This window comes from Schistocerca gregaria, chromosome 1 (genome assembly GCF_023897955.1).
Source record: "Schistocerca gregaria isolate iqSchGreg1 chromosome 1, iqSchGreg1.2, whole genome shotgun sequence".
In the NCBI taxonomy this organism is placed as follows: Eukaryota; Metazoa; Arthropoda; class Insecta; order Orthoptera; family Acrididae; genus Schistocerca; species Schistocerca gregaria.
The window spans coordinates 139,370,349-139,395,377 of NC_064920.1; the positions used below are offsets into that span (position 1 = coordinate 139,370,349).

A 25,029-nucleotide genomic window follows, 5' to 3' on the forward strand; every position below is an offset into this window, starting at 1 on the left:
AAATGTGGGCATTACTTATTTAAGGACCCTCGTATTTTCATACCTACTAAAGAATCACAATCACAAATTTCCACTATTATCGTTATGTTGTTGTTGTTGTGGTCTTCAGTCCTGAGACTGGTTTGATGCAGCTCTCCATGCTACTCCATCTTGTGCAAGCTTCTTCATCTCCCAGTACCTACAGCAGCCTACATCCTTCTGAATCTGCTTATGGTATTCATCTCTTGGTCTGTCTCTACGATTTTTACCCTCCACGCTGCCCTCCGATACTATATTGGTGATCCCTCGATGTCTCACAACATGTCCTACCAACCGATCCCTTCTTCTAGTCAAGTTGTGCCACAAGCCCCTCTTCTCCCCAATTCTATTCAATACCTCCTCATTAGTTATGTGATCAACCCAACTAATCTTCAGAATTCTTCTGTAGCACCACATTTCGAAAGCTTTTATTCTCTTCTTGTTCAAACTATTTATCGTCCACGTCTCACTTCCATACATGGCTACACTCAATAAATACTTTCAGAAACGGCTTCCTTGCATTTAAATCTATACTGGATGTTAACAAATTTTTCTTCTTCAGAAACGCTTTCCTTGCAATTGCCAGTCTACATTTTATATCCTCTCTACATCGACCATCATCAGCTATTTTGTTCCCTAAATAGCAGAACTCCTTTACTACTTTAAGTGTCTCATTTCCTAATCTAATTCCCTCAGCATCACCCGACTGAATTCTACTACATTCCATTATCCTCGTTTTGCTTTTGATGATGTTCATCTTATATCCTCCTTTCAAGACACTTTCGATGCCATTCAACTCCTCTTCCAAGTCCTCTGCTGTCTCTGACAGAATTACAATATCATCGGCGAACCTCAAAGTTTTTATTTCTTCTCCGTGGATTTTGATACCTACTCTGAACTTTTCTTTTGTTTCCTTTATTGTTTGCTCAATATACAGATTGAATAGCATCGGTGATAGGCTACAAACCTGTCTCACTCCCTTCCCAACCACTGCTTCCCTTTCATACCCCTCGACTCTTATAACTGCAATCTGTACAAATTGTAAATAGCCTTTCGCTCCCTGTATTTTACCCCTGCCACTTTCAGAATTTGAAAGGGAGTATTCCAATCAACATTGTCAAATCTTTCTGTAAGTCTACAAATGCTAGAAACGTAGGTTTGCCTTTCCTTAATCTTCCTTCTAAGATAAGTCGTAGGGTCAGTATTGCCTCATGTGTTCCAACATTTCTCTGGAATCCAAGTTGATCTTTCCCGAGGTTGGTTTCTATCAGTTTTTCCATTCGTCTGTAAGGAATTCCCGTTAGTATTTTGCAGCTGTGACTTATTAAACTGATAGTGCGGTAATTTCCACATCTGTCAACACCTGCTTTCTTTGGGATTGAAATTATTATATTCTTCTTGAAGTCTGAGGGTATTTCGCCTGTCTCATACATCTCACTCACCAGATGGTAGAGTTTTGTCATGACTGGCTCTCCCATGGCCGTCAGTAGTTCTAATGGAATGTTGTCTACTGCCGGGGCCTTGTTTCGACTCAGGTCTTTCAGTGCTCTGTCAAACTCTTCACGCAGTATCGTATCTTCCATTTTATCTTCATCTACATCCTCTTCCATTTCCGTAATATTGTCCTCAAGTATGTCGCCCTTGTATAGACCTCCTATATATATATCTTCCACCTTTCTGCTTTCCCTTCTTTGCTTAGAACTGGGTTTCCATCAAAGCTTTTGATATTCATGCAAGTGGTTCTTTCTCCAAAGGTCTCTTTAATTTTCCTGTAGACAGTAACTATCTTACCCCCTTACATTTGTCCTCTAGCCATCCCTGCTTAGCAGTTTCCTGTCGATCTCATTTTTGAGACGTTTGTATTCCTTTTTGCCTGCTTCATTTACTGCATTTTTATATTTTCTCCTTTCATCAATTTAATTCAATATTTCTTCTGTTGCCCAAGGTTTTCTACTAGCCCTCGTCTTTTTACCTATTTGATCCTCTGCTGCCTTCACTATTTCATCCCTCAAAGCTACCCATTCTTCTTCTACTGTATTTCTTTCCCCCATTCCTGTCAATTGTTCCCTCATGCTCTCTCTGAAACTCTGTATAACCTCTGGTTTAGTCAGTTTATCCAGGTCCCATCTCCTTAAATTCCCAACTTTTGGTAGGTTCTTCAGTTTCAATCTACAGTTTATGAGCAATAGATTGTGGTCAGAGTCCACATCTGCCCCTGGTAATGTCTTACAATTTAAAACCTGGTTCCTAAATATCTGTCTTACCATTATATAATCTATCTGATACCTTTTAGTATCTCCAGGGTTCTTCCATGTATACAACCTTCTTTCATGATTCTTGAACCAAGTGTTAGGTATGATTAAGTTATGCTCTGCGCAAAATTCTACCAGACGGCTTCCTCTTTCATTTCTTAGCCCCAATCCATATTCACCTACTATGTTTCCTTCTCTCCCTTTTCGTACTGACGAATTCCAGTCATCCATGGCTATTAAATTTTCGTCTCCCTTCACTACCTGAACAATTTCTTTTATCTCATCATACATTTCATCAATTTATTCGTTATCTGCAGAGTTAGTTGGCACATAAACTTTTACTACTGTAGTAGGCGTGGGTTTTGTGTGTATCTTGGCCACAATAATGCGTTCACTATGCTGTTTGTAGTAGCTTACCCGCACTCCTATTTTTTTATTCATTATTAAACCTACTCCTGCATTACCCATATTTGATTTTGTGTTTATAACCCTGTATTCACCTGACCAAAAGTCTTGTGCCTCCTGCCACCGAACTTCACTAATTCCCACTATATCTAACTTTAACCTATCCATTTCCCTTTTTAAATTTTCTAACCTACCTGCCCGATTAAGGTATCTGACATTCCACGCTCCGATCCGTAGAACGCCAGTTTTCTTTCTCCTGATAACGACGTCCTCTTGAGTAGTCCCCACCCGGAGATCCGAATCGAGGAGTATTTTACTTCCGGAATATTTTACGCAAGAGGACGACATCAGCATTTAATCACACAGTAATGCTTCATGCCCTCGGGAAAAATTACGGCTGTAGTTTCCCCTTGCTTTCAGCCGTTCGCAGTACCACAACAGCAAGGCCATTTTGGTTAGTGCTACAGAGCCAGATCAGTCAATCATCCAGACTGTTGCCCCTGCAACTACTGAAAAGGCTGCTGCCACTCTTCAGGAACCACACGTTTGTTTGATCTCTCAACACATACCCCTCCATTGTGGTCGCACCTACGGTACGGCTATCTGAATCGTTTAGGCACGAAAGCCTCCCCACCAACGGCAAGGTCCATGGTTCATGGGGGGGGGATTATCGCTGTAGGATTAGGAATTTATGTAGAACTGCCAGAAATTCTTTTATATTTTTAGTAAGATTTAAAAACGTGATATATTAAAAACAATTTTTATTTAAACAATTATTTTCTGCGTTTTATTAGAATGCGAGTGAAATTTTTCTGTCGATTCCGAACACTTCGATAAGATTACAACACATACATGTGGTAAATTACAGGTTTACTTCAGTTGCTCTGCGCCTGAGTCATTGTAATTGCTTTCTCCTTGCGAATATCTCACGAAAAGACCGTAAAGGTAAGAATTACATAGAATCTAACTCACCATCAACTGTTCTTCTCGTAAATCATTAGCGACTGGAACAGAAAAATAGGGAGTAAGCCGTGGCATACAACGTCGCTCCGTCACACACCAAACAATAAAGCGAGTTAATACGTCATTGTCGTTCAGTTTTGAGCTAGGTTGAAAGTATCAAATCTCTAGCTCACCGGGAAGTTACTTTCAATTCAGTTTCAAAATTTGTACCGAACGTACGAACAGACAAGAACCGACCTAATAACGTGTTAAAATAGTAATCCGTGAACACGGTACTGAAATGAAACAACAACATTTTTTGTTAGAGATTAAGTGGTGGATTAATAGCGGAACAATTTTCTCTCAACGAAACTTCGCAGTGGATATTTAAGTTCAAGTTATTTGCACCTCCAACATCACACATCACCAGATCACCATTCCCAATAATATTTTGATTCCATGAAAGCGAACAGTTATTCTGTTTTGACATTTAACAGCCAAAAGGGAGCAGTCTCTCCCGTAACCGAGAAATAATCTTATTACTGTTAAAACTACGCCGCAATTTGGAAATACCACGTAAGTGTATAGCGGTTGTGCGACATACTATAAAATATATAGGCCTAACTACTTCCGCAATCACTTCTCAGCAATAAATATAATGGTGTCCAAAATTGAAGCAAGGAACCACTATTTCCCCGTCTTGTATCTAACTGACCGTATAATTATACAAACTGTCAACAGATATCCGTACAGTCATATTCTGCACGGAAAATGGGATTCAACGACGCCACGGCACCTACCAAACGAGGTAGTACTCAAAACCATTACGAATAAATATTCAATTTAATAATTTCTGAGGTCTCAGATATAAAAAAATCACTTTTGTGTCTCCCAATATTTCATTACACATTTAAATACAACTTTTATAAGAAATTACAGACCTCAACTTTTCAAAATCCAACCAAAGAAATGGGCAGTTTTACTCATTAAAAATAAAATTTCATATCCGACACTACATGGGTATAAGACACTAATAATTTATGGTTACTGAAATGACACAGACTTACACTGGCACTGGTTAGCTCACATGCACACGCCACCACTTCTTACACAAAACTTTCTTGTCAGTCACGTCTGATTTTCTCATTAGTGTACGTTAATGGATGAGTCGAAATGACAAACACTCCACTGACGTTACTTCTACCTTTCCCAAAGAATGTAACCGTAATCTTTCATTATATATTTCCTACGAGGGATATTAGGAAAGTAAAGAACTTTTTGTTTTGACACGTGACCACGTCCGCCCACCACCACGCTGACCGACCACTGACATTGGTACTCACCCTCTTGAGTTTGGCGGCAGCTACTATCCAGTCGGGTTGCTTACTGCATAGCTGTGTGACTTTAAATTGTGTGACAAAATTGACAATCTTGTTAAGTGTAAGGCGCGCAGCGTTACCCGCTTTTTAAACGCATAAAAAGTCCGACCCATGCAGACATCTGAGGTTTGCGGTAATGTGATGAACGAAGCGTCACTCCAGAAATGATGTATCAAGCATAATGGCGGACGGAAGAATGATCACAACGAAAATCGCTCGGGCCGGCCGTTAGTGGTGATTGACGGACTCAAAGCAAGAACCGCAAGAATAATTCAAGAAGATAGGGGTTTCAGAGTTGGTGGACTGGACTCAGTCTTTCCAGAGATTTCAAGAAGTGTATCGTGGCAAATTGTTAGTGCAGATCTGGACTTTAAAAAAGTGTGTGCTGGGTGGGTTCTTCGAATTTTGTCGGAGAAATACGAAACCAAGGGAATGGCAGCTGCATTGACAATTCTCAGTCTCTATCAAAAGGATGGTGATGAATTTTTTATTCACAATGTCACTGGTGATGAGACATGGATATCACATTTCACACCAGAAAAAAGTAGCAACATTTGCAATCCCCAACGAAAACCGAGCGAGGTGGCAAAGTGGTTACCACACTAGACTCGCATTTGGGAGGACGACGATTCAAACCGGCGTCCGGCCGTCCTGATTTCGATTTTCCACGATTTTCCTAAATCGCTTCAGGCAAATGTCGGAATGATTCCTTTGAAAGGAACGGCACGGCCGACTTCCTTCTCCATCGTTCCCTAATCCTACGAGACCGATGACTCGCTGTTGGTTCCTTCCCCCAAATCAACCGACCAACCCCAACGAGACTGAAAAAAGCAAAGAAATTTTGAGCATCATAAAGATTATGTCTACGGTGTCTTAGGATCGTAAGGGTGTCCTTCTCATCGAGTACATGTCTAGGTGAGAACATAAATGCAGCGGCCTACTGTCAGGTGCTTCAACGACTTCGCCGCACCATTAAAAACAAGCGGCGCCAAAGCTTACCAGTGGATAATACAGCATGCAGCGTGGCTGACACAGGACATGCTTCAGTAGTTTGGGTGGGAAATTTTTCGACATCCACCATACAGTCCCGACTTAGCCCTAAGTGATTATCACTTATTCCCCAAATTGAAAGATTTTTAGTGTGGACAACGCTACGGAAGTGATGATGAACTTAAAGAAGCTCTTAATCAATCGTTCAACAATTTATCGGCCACTGAGTATGCAGAAGGCATAGAAAAGCTGGTAAAATGGTACGACAAGTGCCTAAATTAGAACGGTGACCACGTAGAAAAGTAGCTTGGGTACTAAATTGTATATAAAATGCCCTTTCGTTTAATTATATCAAACAAAAATTTCTGCAGAAAAACTTACTTTACTTTCCGACTGACCCTCGAACTGGAGGCATTATATGCATATTCTGAATTGAATAACATTATCTATCTTTTCTAAACATTTTTGAAAAGAAAGACCAGAAAAAAGTCTTAATGTAAAAGTTCAACGTCTCGTTGTTGTCGGTGATGGAGCACCGTTTCGGATTGGTCAATAGACACTAAATATATCGGCGTTTTCTTTTTCTTTTTTTTTTTCGACAGTCCCGACATTAGCCTCAGTTGACACATGGAAACCAGAAGAACTTAAACTCAGTTTACTGGTTAGGATACGGAATTCCTCCCACGTGTTACGAGACAAATGTTTCAGCCAAACCAGCTGCTCGCTCGATAGGTTTCACTGTAGCTCGTATTTTCTTTGAACTTGCGGACCTCTTATAACTTACTGAGTGACAAATTTTTCAGGCCTGAAGATGAGAGCATACAGACTCCAAAAGGGACATCCTTAGAAATGCACTGTGGTATTTAAAACAGTCTTCTTGTGGCATGTTTTTTTTTTTCATTTTAACGGAGATATTCAGATAAGAAGCCGCTTACATTTCAGTATGACACTTTTTGATCTCTTCTTGGGGTACGTATACTTTATTACGACTTAAGGTATTTCTAGACGAGCTATCTTAAAGATATACTGACGGAAAAAATCACAGCCCCAAACAATAATGTTGTTGTGGTCTTCAGTCGAAAGACTGGTTTGATGCAGCTCTCCATGCTACTCTATCCTGTGCAAGCTTCTTCATCTCCCAATGCCTACTGCAGCCCACATCCTTCTGAATCTGTTTAGCGTATTCATCTCTTTGTCTCCCTTTACGATTTTCACCCTTCACGTTGCCCTCCAGTACTAAATTGGTGATCCCTTGATGCCTCAGAACATATCCTACCAACTGATCCCTTCTTCTAGTCAAGTTGTGCCACAAGCTCCTCTTCTCCCCAATTCTATTCAATATCTTCTCGTTAGTTATGTGATCTACCCATCTAATCTTCAGCATTCTTCTGTACCACCACATTTCGAAAGCTTCTATTCTCTTCTTGTCTAAGCTATTTATCGTCCACGTCTCATTTCCATACATGGCTACACTCAATACAAATACTTTCAGAAACGACTTCCTGACATTTAAATCTGTACTCGATGTTAAATTTTTCTTCTTCAGAAACGGTTTCCTTGCCATTGCCAGTCTACATTTTATATCCTCTCTACATCGACCATCATCAGTTATTTTGTTCCCCAAATAGCAAAACTCCTTTACTACTTTAAGTCTCTCATTTCCTAATCTAATTCCCTCAGCATCACCGAACTTAATTCGACTACATTCCATTATCCTCGTTTTGCTTTTGTCGATGTTCATCTTATATCCTCCTTTCAAGACACTGTCCATTCCGTTCAACTGCTCTTCCAAGTCCTTTGCTGTCTCTGATAGAATTATAAAGTCATCGGCGAACCTAAAAATCTTTATTTCTTCTCCTGGGATTTTATTTCCTACTCCAAATATTTCTTTGCTTGCCACCTTCAGAATTTGAAAGAGAGTATTCCAGGCAACATTTTCAAAAGCTTTATCTAAGTCTACAAATGCTAGAAACGCAGGTCTGCCTTTCCTTAATCTGTCTTCTAAGCTAAGTGGTAGGGTCAGTATTGCCTCACGTGTCCAACATTTTTACGGAATCCAAACTGATTTTCCCCGAGGTCGGATTCTACCTGTTTTTTCATTCGTCTGTGCAGAATTTGCGTTAGTATTTTGCATTTGTGACTTATTAAACTGATAGTTCGGTAATTTTCACATCTGTCAGAACCTTCTTTCTTTAGGACTGGAATTATTATATCTTTCTTGAACTCTGAGGGTATTTCGCCTGTCTCATACATCTTGCTCACCAGAGGGTAGAGTTTTGTCAGGGCTGGCTCTCCCAAGGCTGGCAGTAGTTCTAAGGGAATGTTGTCTACTCCTGGGGCCTTGTTTCTGCTTAGGTGTTTCAGTACTTTGTCAACAATAATGTAGAGTAATGAAATTTCTGGAATAAACTTGTCTAGGTAACATAATTAAATGATTAACATTGCGAGATCACAGGTTAATGTAAGCTCGAGATAAGCCATTCCAAGTGTGAAATGCTGGTACATTAACAACCCGGTGTAACTCCCAGAATGTCAAATGCAAACATACAATATTGCACGTACTGTGATGTACCGGTGCCTGATGTAAATTTGTGGGATGGAGTTCGATGCCTGTTGTACTTGGTCGGTCAATACACGGACGGTTAATTCTCTTTGTCGATGATGTTGCAGTTGTCGACCGATGATGTCCCATATGTGCTCAATTGGAGACAGATTCGGTGATCGACCAGGCTAAGGTAGCTTGTCGGCACTCTGTAGAGCAAGTTGGATTACAACAGCGGTATGATACCCAGCGTTATCCTGTTGTAAAATACCCCTTGGAATTCTGTTCGTGCCGGCCGAGGTGGCGGAGCGGTTCTAGGCGCTACAGTCTACATCTACATCTACATCCATACTCCGCAATCCACCATACGGTGCATGGCGTAGGATACCTCGTACCACAACTAGCATCTTCTCTCCCTGTTCCACTCCCTAACAGAACGAGGGAAAAATGACTGCCTATATGCCTCTGTATGAGCCCTAATCTCTCTTATCTTTGTGGTCTTCCCGCGTAATGTAAGTTGGCGGCAGTAAAATTGTACTGCAGTCAGCCTCAAATGCTGGTTCTCTAAATTTCCTCCGTAGCGATTCACGAAAAGCACGCATCCTTTCCTCTAGTGAGTCCCACCCGAGTTCCTGAAGCGTTTCCGTAACACTCACGTGATGACCAAACCTACCAGTAACAAATCGTGCAGCCCGCCTCTGAATTGCTTCTACGTCCTCCCTCAATCCGACCTGATAGGGATCCCAAACGGTCGAGCAGTACTCAAGAATAGGTCGTATTACTGTTTTATAAACGGTCTTCTTTACAGATGAACCACATCTTCCCAAAATTCTAACGATGAACCGAAGACGACTATCCGCCTTCCCCACAACTGCCATTACACGCTTTTCCCACTTCATATCGCTCTGCAACGTTACGGCCAAATATTTAATCGACGTGACTGTATCAAGCGCTACAGTACTAATGGAGTATTCAAACATTACGGGATTCTTTTTCCTATTCATCTGCATTAATTTACATTTTTCTATATTTAGAGTTGGCTGCCATTCTTTACACCGATCACAAATCCTGTCCAAGTCATCTTGTATCCTCTTACAGTCACTCAACGACGACACCTTCCTCTACCACACAGCATCAGCAGCAAACAGCCGCACATTGCTATCCACCGTATCCAAAAGATCATTTGTGTAGATAGAAAACAACAGCGGACCTACCACACTTCCCCGAGGCACTCCAGATGATACCCTCACCTCCGATGAACACTCACCATGGAGGACAACGTACTGGGTTCTATTACTTAAGACGTCTTAGAGCCACTCACATACTTGGGAACCAATCCCATATGCTCGTACCTTAGTTAGGAGTCTGCAGTGGGGTGCTAAATCAAACTCTTTCCGGAAGTCAAGGAATATGGCATCCGTCTGATACCCTTTATCCATGGTTCGCAAGATATCATTTGAAAGAAGGGGGAAGTTGCGTTTCGCAGGAGCGATGCTTTCTAAAGCCGTGCTGATGGATGGACAGCAACTTCTCTGTCTCAAGGAAATTAATTATATTAGAACTAAGAATGTGTTCGAGAATCGTGCAACAAACCAATGTTAAGCATACTGGTTTGTAATTTTGAGGATCTGACCTACCCTTCTTATACACAGGCGTCACCTGCGCTTTTTCCAGTCTGGAACCCCGCGACCGCTACTGTCGCAGGTTCGAATCCTGCCTCGGGCATGGATGTGTGTGATGTCCTTAGGTTAGTTATGTTTAGGTAGTTCTAAGTTCTAGGGGACTGATGACCTCGGAAGTTAAGTCCCGTAGTGCTCAGAGCCAGCCAATTCTGTTCGTGTGTGGCAACACAGCAGGTCTAATCACCAGATTGACGTAGAAATTTGCAGTCTGTCTGCGTGGGATAACCACAAGAGTGCTCCTGCTATCACATTAAATCGCTCCCCATAACTCCAGTCTGTCTAGCACACAAGCGGTTTGGTTGCAGGGTCTCAGCTAGCTTCCTTCTAGCCAACACAAGGCAATGACTGGAACCGAAGAGGAACCAGTTTCCATCAGAAAGCGTAACAGACCTCCACACTGCCCTCCAAAGAGCTCTCGCTTTATATCATGAAGTCGCAAATGACAGTGGTTTGGAGTCAGTGGAATGCAAGCTACAGAGCGTCTGGGCCCGAAATGCCATTGAAGTAACCAATTTGTAACAGTTCTTCGTGCCACTGTGGTGTCAACCGCTGCTCCAATTGCTGGTGCAGGCGCAGTACGATGCGGCTGAACCATGCTTCTAACACCACGGTCTTCCCTCCCGGTAGCGCTACGCGGCAGTCCGGAACCCCGCCTTCTTTCCACCGCATATTGTCGTGACCGCTGCTCCCAGCAGTCATGTACAGTGGCCACATTCCTGCCAAGTCTTTGGGCAATATCGTAGAAGGAACCTCCCGGGTCTCGTGGCCCTATTAGACGACCTCGTTCAAACTCAGTGAGGTGTTGATAACGGGGTCTTTCTCTCCCTGAAGGCATTCTTGACTTACATCAACTCACTGTGTCCATTACCCAAGGTAGCAAACGCTCGCGCGGCTGGTCACAGCGGAGGTTCGCGTCCTCCCTCGGGCGTGTGTGTGTGTGTGTGTGTGTGTGTGTGTGTGTGTGTGTGTGTGTGTGTGTGTGTGTGTCCTTAGATAATTTAGGTTAAGTAGTGTGTAAGTGTACGAACTGATGACCTTAGCAGTCTTGTCTCATAAGATTTTGCACACATCGGTTTTTTGAGCTGACGCTCAGTACCGTTACACAGTGTATTTACAGCAAACCTGAATTGCTTCCCCATAGTGAAACTACTAGCCCTACTCTTTGGTGACTGGTGCGAAATCTAACTAGACATCATCTTTCAGATGCAGAAACACGCCAACCAACTTTCGTTTATGTCACTTGTTTTTGCCACCAATGTGTTATATGCGTGTTATAATCTTTCCAGTGTGTAGATAACATACATTGACAATCATTTGACACAGAGATGGGTGGTCTCAAAATTATTGCTGTTATAATAAAGATGCAAGATCCCCGATCTAAGGGAGACGTGTGTTTATAATCGATTTACCTTGTGCTTAAGATTTCCATACACTGTAATATCGCAGAACAATGAAAAATGCATATCCGTGGAAATAAGTTATCAAGTCAATAGAATAACAACAAGAAGTATCGTAGTATAAACATAACAAAGACTACTGATGAAAGTCAGTAGTTTCTTTCTGTTTCGGTCTGACCACTGTAAACCAAAGAGAAGCGATGTTGTATCTGACATAGCTGTATTCGGGCTATTAGGACCTTGAGACGTGCCTGAAAATGGCCTAGCAAAATCGATATAAACGAACCTACGAGTTCATCGTGGTCACCATGATTGCTTTCACAGAAAATCTGCAAACGTAATTCTAGTGCGAATCTCTCTAAATTATAGCAGGCAGCAGAGCTAATGAATATAAATTGCTTAATTTCCCGGCACTTATGTGAATGAGAAAAGTAAAAAATAGAAGATCGTTCCCTTTGATATTAGCAAATAGTGGAAACGAAGTGTGCAAGTGTGCCTCTTTCCTCTATCGATACAAAATTGTTCTGGAATAGCGACAAATTATGTGAACATGTTATCACGTGAACACAACCCCGGTGCTCTGGGATGATATCTATTGATGATACAACGAGGCATCACGCTGAACCGATCGCTCGTCTGACGAATATAATATTGACTGGTGGTACGTTTCCAACACTGCACAGAGTGGAAAATTAACCATTAACGACAACTACTAAAGAAATTAATAGTTAAATCACTGATATAGAGCCGGCCGTAGTGGCCGAGCGGTTCTACGCGCTACAGTCTGCAACCGGGCGACCGCTACGGTCGCAGATTTGAATCCTGCCTCGGGCCTGGATGTGTGTGATGTCCTTAGGTTAGTTAGGTTTAAGTAGTTCTAAGTGCTAGGGGACTGATGACCTTAGAGATTAAGTCCCATAGTGCTCAGAGCAACTTGAACCATTTTGAACTGATATGTGAGATCATAATTCAATAACATGAAGGCATTAGTTCAGAAATTAGAAAATTATAAGTTAAACCACTTACTGAGGCCGCTGGAATACGATGGTCCACTGGTAAAAAGATCTCTTTCAATACATAATACTAGATATTTTACAGATCATTTAGATATTTTGACAGTTTCTTAGTACGTAGAAAGTATGAGGACGAAGGAGAAGTAACAAATTCTAAATTACGTTATGTAGTCATTCATTCGCATTTGTAATGCTGAGTTGATCCCATCTCAGAGGAGCATCTTCAGGGATGCGATGATGTGATCTCTCAGTTTTTAAATGGCTCTGAGCACTATGGGACTCAACTGCTGTGGTTATCAGTCCCCTAGAACTTAGAACTACTTAAACCTAAGGACATCACACACATCCATGCCCGAGGCAGGATTCGAACCTGCGACCGTAGCAGTCGCACGGTTCCGGACTCCGCGCCTAGAACCGCGAGACCACCGCGGCCGGCTTCTCAGTTTTTGACCATAATGTATTTCGGGTGTTAATCCGACTTGTGGTTTTCATTTTATCAAAAATATTTCAACGACGTACACAGTAGTCTTTTTTTCAGTGCTGCAAGCTGTGTTGTGTGTGTACTCCAGTCAGCGAATACACAAGACGGCTGAGCACCCGAAGAAATATTATGCATAAAACAGAAAATACAACCTGGCTGAACACCCAGGAGTACACTACCGATCTTTATGGGTGTTGTAAAGCGCGCTGCGGTTTTTGAATCCGCGCCAGACGGCATGGACGTCGAAGACCACTAGAGGTCTTTGCACCGTCGCGCCCTAAGCCGTGGCGACATGCGCCTCCTGGCCAATGTATAATGTAAGGGCGCCAATGTGGAACACACGGTCCCTGCGGCCAATAGCGACCTACCCGATCATGTATTTAAGCGCCTGCCTCTCGTTCACTCGGTCCTTCTCCTTTTCCTTGAACACTTCCGCACACTATATATTGTCCGCCGCCTTGATCCCCCTCACCCCCTGGTGTCTCCCTTCCTCTCCACCCCCCAACCCGTTGCCGCGCCTTTACCACTGTGCCCCACCCTCTTTCCATCTCCACACCCTCCGCCTCCTTTCCCAACGCTACTTCCACCATCTACCCTCCTGGTTGATGAGCTTCGCCCACACATCTACCCTTCCTACTAACTCTAACCCCATCTTCCTGCCTCCTCCTCAGGGCTCCCTCTCCTCCACCTCCCTTCTCCTGCTCAGCTTTCCCCTCCTACTCCCCCCTCTCTTGTGCTCCCCTACAGTGTCTCTGCACTCCCTCCTTCCTTGTCTTCCCTCTTCATCTTCTGCCCCACCAGTCTCCTGCCTCTTCCTGTACCTGCTGACACCCTTACTCTCTTCATCCCGCCGCCTCCCCAGCTGCCCCTTGCTCTCCCCTCCTTTTCCATCATCTCCGACCTCTCCCTCGGCAGGTCCCATCTGTCAGTTTTATATTTCACCGTGTGTGCTCCAAGTGGGTTTTATGTGTGTTGTTCTGGAGTGTTTTTAATACTGTGGCCGACTTGACACCTGTGCATGTGCATTCAGTGTCTTCTCTGTGTTTTAAGAATCGCCAACTGCGTTTTTTAACTTTATGGTGACTTTTTCTTAAATTGTGCCCCTATGAACGTCTCTGTCAGTGTATTTTTACCTCCATTACCTCCCCTTACTCTTTTCTGTTCCCCTTTTTTATCCCCTTAGATATGTAGCATTTTATTCTTGTTTTAGTTGTCATGTCACTCGGCTGGAGAGCGGCGGATTTTGTCGCTGACAGCGCTCCCCTATCCATATGGGGTAGGGGAATGAAATCACAACAAAGGAAAAACAGTTCACTCAGTCAGTCTGATCTTCGCACCCGTCTATCGACATCTCGTCTACAGACAGCTTGTTTACTTCACTTCGTTCGATGTACGAGTAGATGTGGTTGATTCGTGGCGTTTTCTTGTGATTCAGTTACTTCTTGCGTGTTGTTGTTCGTAACGTCTCGCTCAGTTGTCCTTCGTTGTTCGTGTCCGTCCTTTCCCATTTGTGTTGCTGTTCGCGGGCCACTCCGTGGGTCCTGCCGAGCTTTCTTTCATGGCAACCCCGCGTCCATTCCGGTCGAGGTTACAAAAGATGTGAAACGAGTCAGTATACTCCTAGAGATAAGAAGTAAGAAATCGCTTCTGTAAATACAGTGATTAATTTGACACACCTATTTTTCCTTAGGAAGACTATAAACGAAAATAATGCAGTTATACACTACTGTATGAAAAGTAAAGATTCAGAATCAATGGTTCACAACACGTCACAATATGAGGACGTGTACAACAGCGAAAGCTCAATAAGTGATTAAAATAGCACGGAGGTGAGGTGCATGTTGGCCTAACAGCGCTCTCTTTTGTGTGACCGGACAAGTCAGTGTTAAGCAACACTCAGTCGGTGTTCATCCGTTATATGAAGTGGATACGTGCATCTAAGTGCTACTATGCCTCGCAGGGTGAAGTATTAGCTTATCAGTGCGTTAGAACAGGGCAGAGTGACTGGTGGACATTGCGTCCGCTTCCACTGACCAGAACCGACTAATGCCGCAGGTTGCAATGGGCACCTGAATATCGACACTGGCGTGCTGAGTAGCGAAATTCAGTACTCTCCGACGCGTCCCGCTTCATCTTGTCCTACAGTCATTGTCCCATACGCTATCTGGCAGGCTGAATTTCTCAGTGGCATAGCGTATAAACCCAAGTGTAATGGTTTGCGTCGCCATTGCTTATAACACGCGATTTCGCCTAAGTCTTGAGGGCAACACCTACCGGTGCAGCAGGGATGTCTTACAGGCCGAGACTCAGCCCCTCCTGTAGGCCGTTCTACATGCCATATTTCAGCAGGACAACACCCAGCTGCATGTGGTGAAGAATGTGCAAGCCTTCTTCGAAGAAAGATGGGTATCAGTGCTTCCCTAGCCTGCCTGTTTGTCTGATATGTTGCCCGAGGAACATGTCTGGGATATGGTCGGCCGCCAACTTGTTCGTTCAGGTCCTCCTGCAGTCTTAGTTGATGCTTTGTGGAGGCGCCTGCTATCCGCGTGGTGGAGTATTCCTCAGCAACATATGCAGATGCTCTTTGACTCCATGCCAAGACGTCTAGCTGCTGTGATTGCAGCGTGTGATGGCGCTACTCTGTACTGAAATTCCACAGTCACAGAGCATGTACGTCTGTAATGTTAATAATTTGTGTCCGTAATCGGTGGAATAAATTTCATTGTGATCGCATCTCTCGGTCTTGGTGTTTCACTTCTTCCAAACAGTAGTGTAAATTGGACATAAATACTGTAAATTAGCTATTTTCCTACTTAAGCCCTTCTGGTATTCCGCTTCAACTTAATTTCTCGTAATATTCACATACGTAGACATAATTTTAAAATGTCTCCGAATGCAATCTTCAATGAAAGCGTGACTGATGCGCTAATTGTCAATTTACCAAAGTGTATAGCACTGTGTGGTATCTGCTCTCATTAATAAGTTCCCTTCTAAACGAGAACGCTCATGTGAAACTTATCTACAGACATTGACCTTTAAGTGTCGTATCTTCACGTATTTTACAGATGTTCCCTTTGATTCAGTGCACTGCTTGTGAGGGGTGATTACACTACTTGTATCAATTTTCGTGAACTGTAAGTCAGCTCTCTTCGTATGCGTGATAGCTCTCAGAATGCTGCAAAAGTGACGTAAGCTACACGCCTCTGTTGTAGAAAGAAAATTTCGCGTGTTTTTTCCTTCTTTTTTATATTGAAGTCATATTTTTTCATCGATTAAAGACTATGAAAGTCATTTCCTTCCTCATATTCTCATTCTGATTCTTTTGCATCTCTTTGGTTAGTGTACCCGATTTGTTGATACATTTATCACAGATCAGAATTCCTTTTAATCACGCTATTGTAAACGAGTCCTCTGTCGGGAATTCCTGGTGCTGCGTCATATTTAACTCAGTTTTGCGGTTTAATTACAATACCGAAATCATTTGCCATAATCTAGATTACCGTTAATGTGCTGCACATATTCAGTCGATTAAAATCTGTTACGCTGCGAAGTAAGAAACAAGTAGTTGTCTGCAAATAGTAACTATAAAAGGTTTAATATACAGGGTTTAAAATTACTACGTATAACAAATTTTAGTGTTTAGCGGAGAGAAAGGGAGATACATTTTTGTGTGGCAAAAATGTCACACCATGCTCCGATACCCCGCTAGACGTCCATGAAAGTTTCGACACTAGATATGTTCAGAGACAGTGTCAAACTACCGTCTCATGAATACTTTTCTAGAGATGTCATTGAAACTGTCGTCCGTTTAAATCTAGCCACAGCTGGCACCTGCGTGCGAATGATTGTCTAACATGCTCAATACAACCAATTGTTTCGTCAGTAATGCTGCACCTTCAGCCAAATGGACAAGCAGTTGCTATGGAATGACTTTTGGCGTTTCGTTCACCACATGCTTCATCTCCACCCACAAAAAGAAATTCGTTTGAGGTCAGCAACATCTCTGAAACAATATTCATCACACGGGAGTTGGAACACCGTCTCTTAACGTAACTAGCGTCGACATCTTCATGGCCCCATGGCGTGGAACGGTGCACTTATGACATTTTTGTCTCATAAAATACTGTTTATTTCTATCTCCTCAAAACATTATAAAAGTTTGTATACGCAGCTTTTCACACCTTATATATCAAGACGTCACTTCTATCGAAGTCATTATAACAAATTGCGATACGTCACTTAGTATCAATACAGACAACCATTTAATCAGTAGCTGAGGATAAATGAAAACACACCCTTCTAGCCCAAAAACGAAACAACTACACAAAATGTGATGAAAACAACCGGCGCGCTAAGGACACAACTCAGCTGTTTTATGCTGAAGCTATGAAGTGCTTCCTGGAAAACTACAACATAACAGCTAATTTCTAGTTTGACTTGACACAGGAGCAGCACTTCAGATAACTTTATTTACTAATAGTTCTACTTGTCTCAGCACAACACAACGTTTTCTGATTTGCTTACAGATGCGTCCAAGTACTTCAAATGGCAATGAGTTACTCCATTTTCGCTCTGCTCTTCTTCAACATGACGAGCATATGCCTCAACATATTCGTCACTGCTAGCGTAAGTACATGCTTTGTGTTCTCTTAAACTTTCATTATATTCGCGTTTAAACAGGACGAAAGGTTGGGTTTTAACGACCCGTCGACAAAGCAGTAATTAGAGAAGAAGCATTAGCTCGGACTGGACATAGATAATCGATAATACTCTTTTCAAACGAACCAGCTCGGCATTCGCCTTAAACAGTGTATGTAAATAACGGAAAACATGAAGAATGTTGGTTGATGGGGGTTTGAAACCTACTTCTCCTGAATAGTCCAGTGTCCCACTACGCTATATCACTCAGTTTCGCCTTCAGCTGTGCTAACAAACTTAGTTAAGCTATAATTGAACTATCAGGACATCTAAATGTTTATTTCCCAAAACAAATAATTACAGTGCCACATTTCTCAGCTCAACTCAAATTCCACGCTTATATACTGACGCAACACTGAAAAGAAATTAATGTTGAGTAATGAGATTTCTGGAATACATTTATCTAGGTAACTTAAGTGCTTAGCGCTGCAAGATCACACGCTAATGTTACCGCGAGATAAGCCATTGCAACAGAGAAATGCTGGTACATTAATAACCGGTGTAACCGCCACATTGTTTAATGCAAGCGTGCAAAGGTACATACATTGTGTTTCGCAAGCGGCGAATTTCAGTTTGTGGAATTGATTTCCACTCCTGTAGAACTTGGTCGGTCAGTACAGGGATGGGTAACGCTGTTTGTGGATGACACTAGAGTTATCACCCGATGATCTCCCATACGTGCTAGACCGGAGACAGATCTGATGATCGAGCTGGCCGAGGCGTGCACTCTGTAGAGCATGTTGGGTTACAAGAGTGGTATGTGAGCGAGCGTGTCCCGCTGGAAGACGCCCTCTGGAATGCTGTTCAGGAATGGCAGCCCAACAGGTCGAATCACCAGACTGACGTACAAACTTGCAGTCTGGGTGCGTTGGATGGCCACCATAGTGCTCATGCTGTCATACGAAATCACACCTTGTATCATAGCTACTGACAGAGCAATAGGGGAAGCCGCAGTATCGTGATGCAGAATCCAATTATCAGAGATGTTGGCAAGGACACGAGGAATTCTCTTACGAAGTCTTTCTAAAATTTATTTGTAGTAATATTCGTTAACTGTTTGCCCAGCAGGCACCCACTCTTCATGAACAATTATCTTGGAATCAAAGAAGCACACAAGCGTGCACTTCACTTTTGACTTTGACATGCGAACTTTTTTTGGTCTGGCTGTTCCCTTTGAGCACCACAGCGAACTTTGGCGTTTTGTCTCTGGATCGTACTAAAAAACCAACTTTCATCATCAGTGATAACACGGCTCAACAATTCTGGATTGATTTCCGTTTGCTCTAACAGATCGGCTGCCACATTTTTCCGTGTTTCTCGCTGTTGTGTGAGATTTTTGGAGACCATTCTTGCACAAATATTTCTCACACCAAGATCTTCATTTAGTATTAGACGAGCCGTTTCTCGATTGATTTTCAGTTATTCTGCAATAATTTTCACGGATAATCTTCAATCAGATCGTACGACTTCACGCACCATGGCCAAGCTGAAATCCGTCCGTGAGGTTGATGGACGTCCAATGCGGTCTTCATCTTCAACATACGTTCTGCCTTCACTAAACATTTTATGCCAACGAAAAACTTGAGCTCTTGACATAACCACCTCTCCAAAAGCCTTCTGAAGCTTACTGTAAGATGTCGCGTTTTCACTCAATTTAACACAAAAAGCAATGGCATACCATTGCGCAGTATTATGCGGTTCCGTTTCCGTGTGGAGAGACACAGACACGTGTTAACTTATTGCAGCAGAACTCACGACTGAGCAGTTGCATTGATGTGCCACTTGGACTAGAAGCAGCTTGTAGACCAACGTCAAAGATATTGTGCCCACGCAAGCCTGAAGGGTTGCCACATCTTGCAAAGAAAATCAGTCTCATTACTTTATTGCCACACCTCGTATGTCCAGTGTGTCTAGCATGCAGACAGGTTGGTTGCAGGCTCTCAACCGGCTTCCTTTTAATCAACACACGGCCATCAAGGCCACCGACACGGAACCAGATTTCATTAGAAAACACAACAGCCTTCCAGCCTGCCCGCCAAAGAGCTCTCTCTTGATATCACTGAAGTCCCATATCGCGGTGGTTCTTGATCAGTAGCGTCTGGGTCGGCGCTTCCCAGAAGTAACCGATTTGTAACAGTTTCTTGTGTCAGTGTGTTTCCAACTGCTGCTCAAATTGCTGCTGCCGATGCAGTACCATTCACAAGAGCCATACGCCGAGCACGATGACCTTTCCCCTCGGTAGTTTCACGCGGGCGTCCGGAGCACAGCATTCTTGCGACCGTACATTCTCGTGACCACGGCTGCAAGCCATCACTTGCAGTGGCTATATTCCAGCCAAGTCTTTCTGCAGCATGGCAGAAGAAACATTCAACTTCTCGTAGCCGTATTACACGACCTCGTTCAAACTCAGTGAGGTGCTGATAATAGCGTTGTTGTCGCCTTACAGCATTCTTGGCTTATGTCAAGTCAGCAAGGCAACTAACGCTTACAATCGCTGCATCAAGTATTCAAAGCAAACGTGATTTGGTACTAGCGCCACTCTTATGCGACTGGTATGATATCTAAACGGACATTTTTCAAATGTAGAAACACGCCTGCTAACTTTCCTTTACGTTCCACAACTCATTCATAGTGTTTCGTATTTTTCTATCAGTGTATATAGAAAGGCCTGTTTTTTAGTCCTTTAATGCCAGTTATGTTGCCTACGTCGTTTTTCTATCAACGACGTCGCTGAAATAGGTTCCCGTACGTCTCTATTACTCGAGAATCAGTGCTTTCGTAACAACAGTGTTTCCTTTATGAGTGTCTACCCTCATATATGTAACTCTCCAATTCTTTCTTCAGATGGCACGCTTTTATTTCTTATATAGTACAGTCACTCTTATGTAGTTCTTATACAGTATTACAATCAGAAGATTTAACTCGATACACGGCATACAACATTTAATAGGGTGGAGCGCTTCCACGCCCACACCGGCATAATGGCCAACTCAAACGTCCACTGCCATCTCTGCATATTCGTCTCACAGGATGTGTGCACTAAGATGTTGGCGAACGTCCGTTTGTGATTCAGTAGAAATTAGAGTAGCAGTTTCATAGAGGAAAATAAAGCCGCAGTAAAAGAACCAAGACTAAACTGCCCCTGTGACAGAAGAATCGGGTTGTAAGTGCGAAAGTGGTTTCCTTACTGCCTGCGAGAGGTCATGCAAAGGTAGGCTTTGTTAGTAACGGGTATAATGCAGGCGATGAAGGTATCTTTGACGTTGTGCTGCGGTGTTACTCGGCGGCTGCAGCTGGGTATCGGTGGTGGCTTCTCCGTCAGCATTAGCATACATGTAACAGTAGGATTCATCATCGGTTAGTGTCAGGTCGTCATATATCGGATTGACAATGTAGGGCAGAGTTGCCGGTTTGCTCGTGCGTTAGTGTGCGAGCTTGTCGGCTTCCCTGCTGTAGGTGAACTGTGATAGCACCTGGCATATCCAGTCCGTGTTGCTGATTTGCAGGGGCTTGCCGATGTTGTCGCTTGTGAGTGTATGTTCGCTCGCCATAGGTGGTTATGCCCTAGCTAGCAGTGTCTTTATCTGCTTGTGGTACTACCTATAGCATACAATACTGATAGCGCATCGTCGCATACTCTTCACCCCTTATGGACGAATAAAGAGCAAGTTGAGAACGATTAACATTAAAAGAACACTATCAATTATAGTGATTTGACACCCACAGTAAAGTGACAGTCAAGTCATAACGAAGTGACAGTATCGTAAACAAACAAGAGCCAAAGGAATATGGATTTACATCTACATCTACATCCATACTCCGCAAGCCACCTGACGGTGTGTGGCGGAGGGTACCCTGAGTACCTCTATCGGTTCTCCCTTCTATTCCAGTCTCGTATTGTACGTGGAAAGAAGGATTGTCGGTATGCTTCTGTGTGGGCTCTAATCTCTCTGATTTTATCCTCATGGTCTCTTCGCGAGATATACGTAGGAGGGAGCAATATACTGCTTGACTCTTCGGTGAAGGTATGTTCTCGAAACTTTAACAAAAGCCCGTACCGAGCTACTGAGCGTCTCTCCTGCAGAGTCTTCCACTGTAGTTTATCATCTCCGTAACGCTTTCGCGATTACTAAATGCTCCTGTAGCGAAGCGCGCTGCTCTCCGTTGGATCTTCTCTATCTCTTCTATCAACCCTATCTGGTGCGGATCCCACACTGCTGAGCAGTATTCAAGCAGTGAGCGAACAAGCGTACTGTAACCTACTTCCTTTGTTGTCGGATTGCATTTCCATGCAACTGTTGGTGAATTAGACCCACCACAGACAAAACTACTTCTGGTAGGATGATGTCAACTTATGAAATACAGTTAGCTCTTGGTGGCATGTAGAGAAGGATGAAAAATAAATATATCCTAGTAGACGCATATGGATTGTCCACATTCACATCTAGTTGAGTACTCAGTAATTCGCACTTTAGCATTAGGCAGACGGTTCTTAGAACCGCCTTCAGACTATTTCTTTTCTGTTCCACTCTGCAGGCTCTGATTTCTTTTATTTTATTATGCTGAACATTTATCCCTATGTACAAAATCGAGGCAAAATGTTTTCGCATTCGGAGGAGAAAGTAGATAATTGAAATTTTGTGGAACGATCTCGCCGCAACTAAAAACGCCTTTGTTTTACTTACTGCCACCGCAGGACGTGCCTCATGTCCGTGATGCTCCCTCCTTTATTTCGCGATAATACAAAACGAGTAGGCTAGCCCTTCTTCGAACATTCTCAGTGTCCTCCGTCGGTCATGTCTGGCAAGGATCCCAATATTCCAGAAGATCATAAACAAGCCTAGCCCGCGAAATCTCTTTAGTAGATCTCTTGCATCATATAAGCGTTCTCCCAATAAAACTCATACTTTCGTTCACCTTCCTAACAACATTTTCTGTGTGAAAGTTTAAAACTTGTTCGTGAATGTAAAACCTATGTATTTAGTTGAATTGTCACCCTTTAGATATGTGTGCTTTATCTAATAACCAAAATTTAACGTGTTACTTCAGTACTCATGTGGCTGGCCTCACACATTTGTTTGGAGTCAGCTGCCACTTTCCGTGCAATATGTGTATCTTGTCTATTCATTTTTCAATTGTTTTTGCCGGCCGGAGTGGCCGTGCGGTTCTGGGCGCTGCAGTCTGGAGCCGAGCGACCGCTACGGTCGCAGGTTCGAATCCTGCCTCGGGCATGGATGTGCGTGATGTCCTTAGGTTAGTTAGGTTTAATTAGTTCTAAGTTCTAGGCGACTGATGACCTCAGAAGTTAAGTCGCATAGTGCTCAGAGCCATTTGAACCATTTTCAATTGTTTTTGATCTTCTGACAACTTGTGTGGCGTAGCGTAATGTGTTTGTGGGTCACTGCGTAGAATTATGAATACATTCGAGAGAACAATGTTAACTCACTTATCCGATCCTAGCAGCGCACGCCAGGAGAGCTGTCTGGAGGTACGAAAGTTAACTGTTTCATACTGAATTGGCGTTAGGATTGACATCTCGTGTCAATGATTGGAAGAGATCGTGACGTCGGTAATATGTTTCCAACCAACGTACATACTGTATGCGTATCATTGGTTTATGTGTGATTGAGTGATTCTGTACATATGGGAGGCTGAGATGGCACAAACAAAAGAGAAAGTAAGAAAATCCACAGATGACGTACATGTATAACTAGTGTTGCAGCACTTTTCTTCTGAAGCTTAGTACACACTGTGAAGTACTGCCGTTGTTCAAGGAATTCGTAGTGACTTAAGAGTGCAAATTGCGTTTGCTAATTTGAGGGAAGCAGAAATAGGCAGTCTGAAATTGTTGTCATAATTCGAAATATATATCTGCACATCAATGAGAAGTGAATGCTGGTTAAAATGCCGGAGTGGAAAGGTGACCCAGCTGTGAACTCTTCCCACAGCCTTGGGGTGTCCAGCCACACACACTAAGGTAGACCACCACTCCAGATGCAAACTGGATTACGTTCTCGAGACACTGCTGCTCTTGAATTATGACAGCTCTTTCGCTGGGTGGCAGTAGTATCGTTTTCACAACTTAAACTTAATTCATACTATAGTTATCAGTTATATACAGGCACCTTCCTCGTGAATCACAGTACCTACTAATCAAAACCGGATGAAAATCGCTATGCAGTTCCTGACATTAGCCTACGGGTACAGCCGAACGCGAGCAAGTGACTTACACTGAGGTGAGAAAAGTGATTGGTGTCCTAGTGAAGTGAAAAGTGTTTTACTACGCCTATTTGTGAAAAATACTTGTTATAATTACGTGTGCCTCACAACACCTCAGCATTATGCGGAGAATGGAAGTACTTGCCATACGAAAACGTGGCAAGCTACCTGTAACACACAAGTGGTCCAGAAAATTCATGCACACCAAACGTAAAGAATAAATAAAAACTAAAACCCACTGATGATGGCACAGTGGTACCGAAACATGTTTGGGTACTGAGAAAAAACGGTGTTTTGCATAACTGGTGGACCTCACATCCAACAATTTTAACTGCAAACACGGCCAATCAAGGAGCTGTAAATCAAAATGATGGATTGGATAGTAATATGCAAACATACATACGGCAACAGTATCGCATACACGAGGTATAAAAGGGCAGTGAGTTGGTGAAGCTGTCATTTGTACTCGGGCGATTCACGTTAAAAGGTTCCCGACATGAATACGGCCGCACGATGGGAATTAACAGACTTTGAACGCGGAATCGAACTTGGAGCCAGACGTATGGGACAATACATTTCGTAAATTCTTAGGGAATTCAATATTCCAATATCAACAGTATCAAGAGTGTACCGAGAATGCCCAAAATTTGGGAATTACCTCTCACCACGGACAACGCTTAACGAACGAGAGCAGCAACGTCTGTGTAGAGGTGTCAGTGCCAACAGACAAGAAATACTGCGTGAAATATCCGCAGAATACAATGTCGGACGTACCACGAACGTTTTAGGACAGTTCTGCGAAATTTGGCGTTAATGGGCTATGGCAGCGAGCGACAGACGAGAGTTCCATTGCTAACAGCAGCACGACATCGCCTGCAGCGCCTCTGCTGGACTCCTGACCATATCGGTTGGGCCGTAGACGATTGGAAAACCGTGGTCTGATCATATCATCCAGATGTCAGTTGGTAAGAGCTGGTAGTACGTTTCGTGTTTAGCACAGACCCCACAAAG

The 25,029-nt window shown here is 43.1% G+C and overlaps 1 protein-coding gene across 1 annotated transcript in view; it reads left to right on the plus strand.

Moving 5' to 3' along the window:
• LOC126334784 (odorant receptor coreceptor-like) overlaps window positions 1-25,029 on the plus strand; it is a 73,019-nt gene that overhangs the window by 18,709 nt on the left and 29,281 nt on the right. The window contains exon 4 of the mRNA XM_049997431.1: window positions 17,628-17,727. Within this exon, the coding sequence (XP_049853388.1) occupies window positions 17,628-17,727 (100 nt within the window). The remainder of the gene's footprint in view (window positions 1-17,627; window positions 17,728-25,029) is intronic.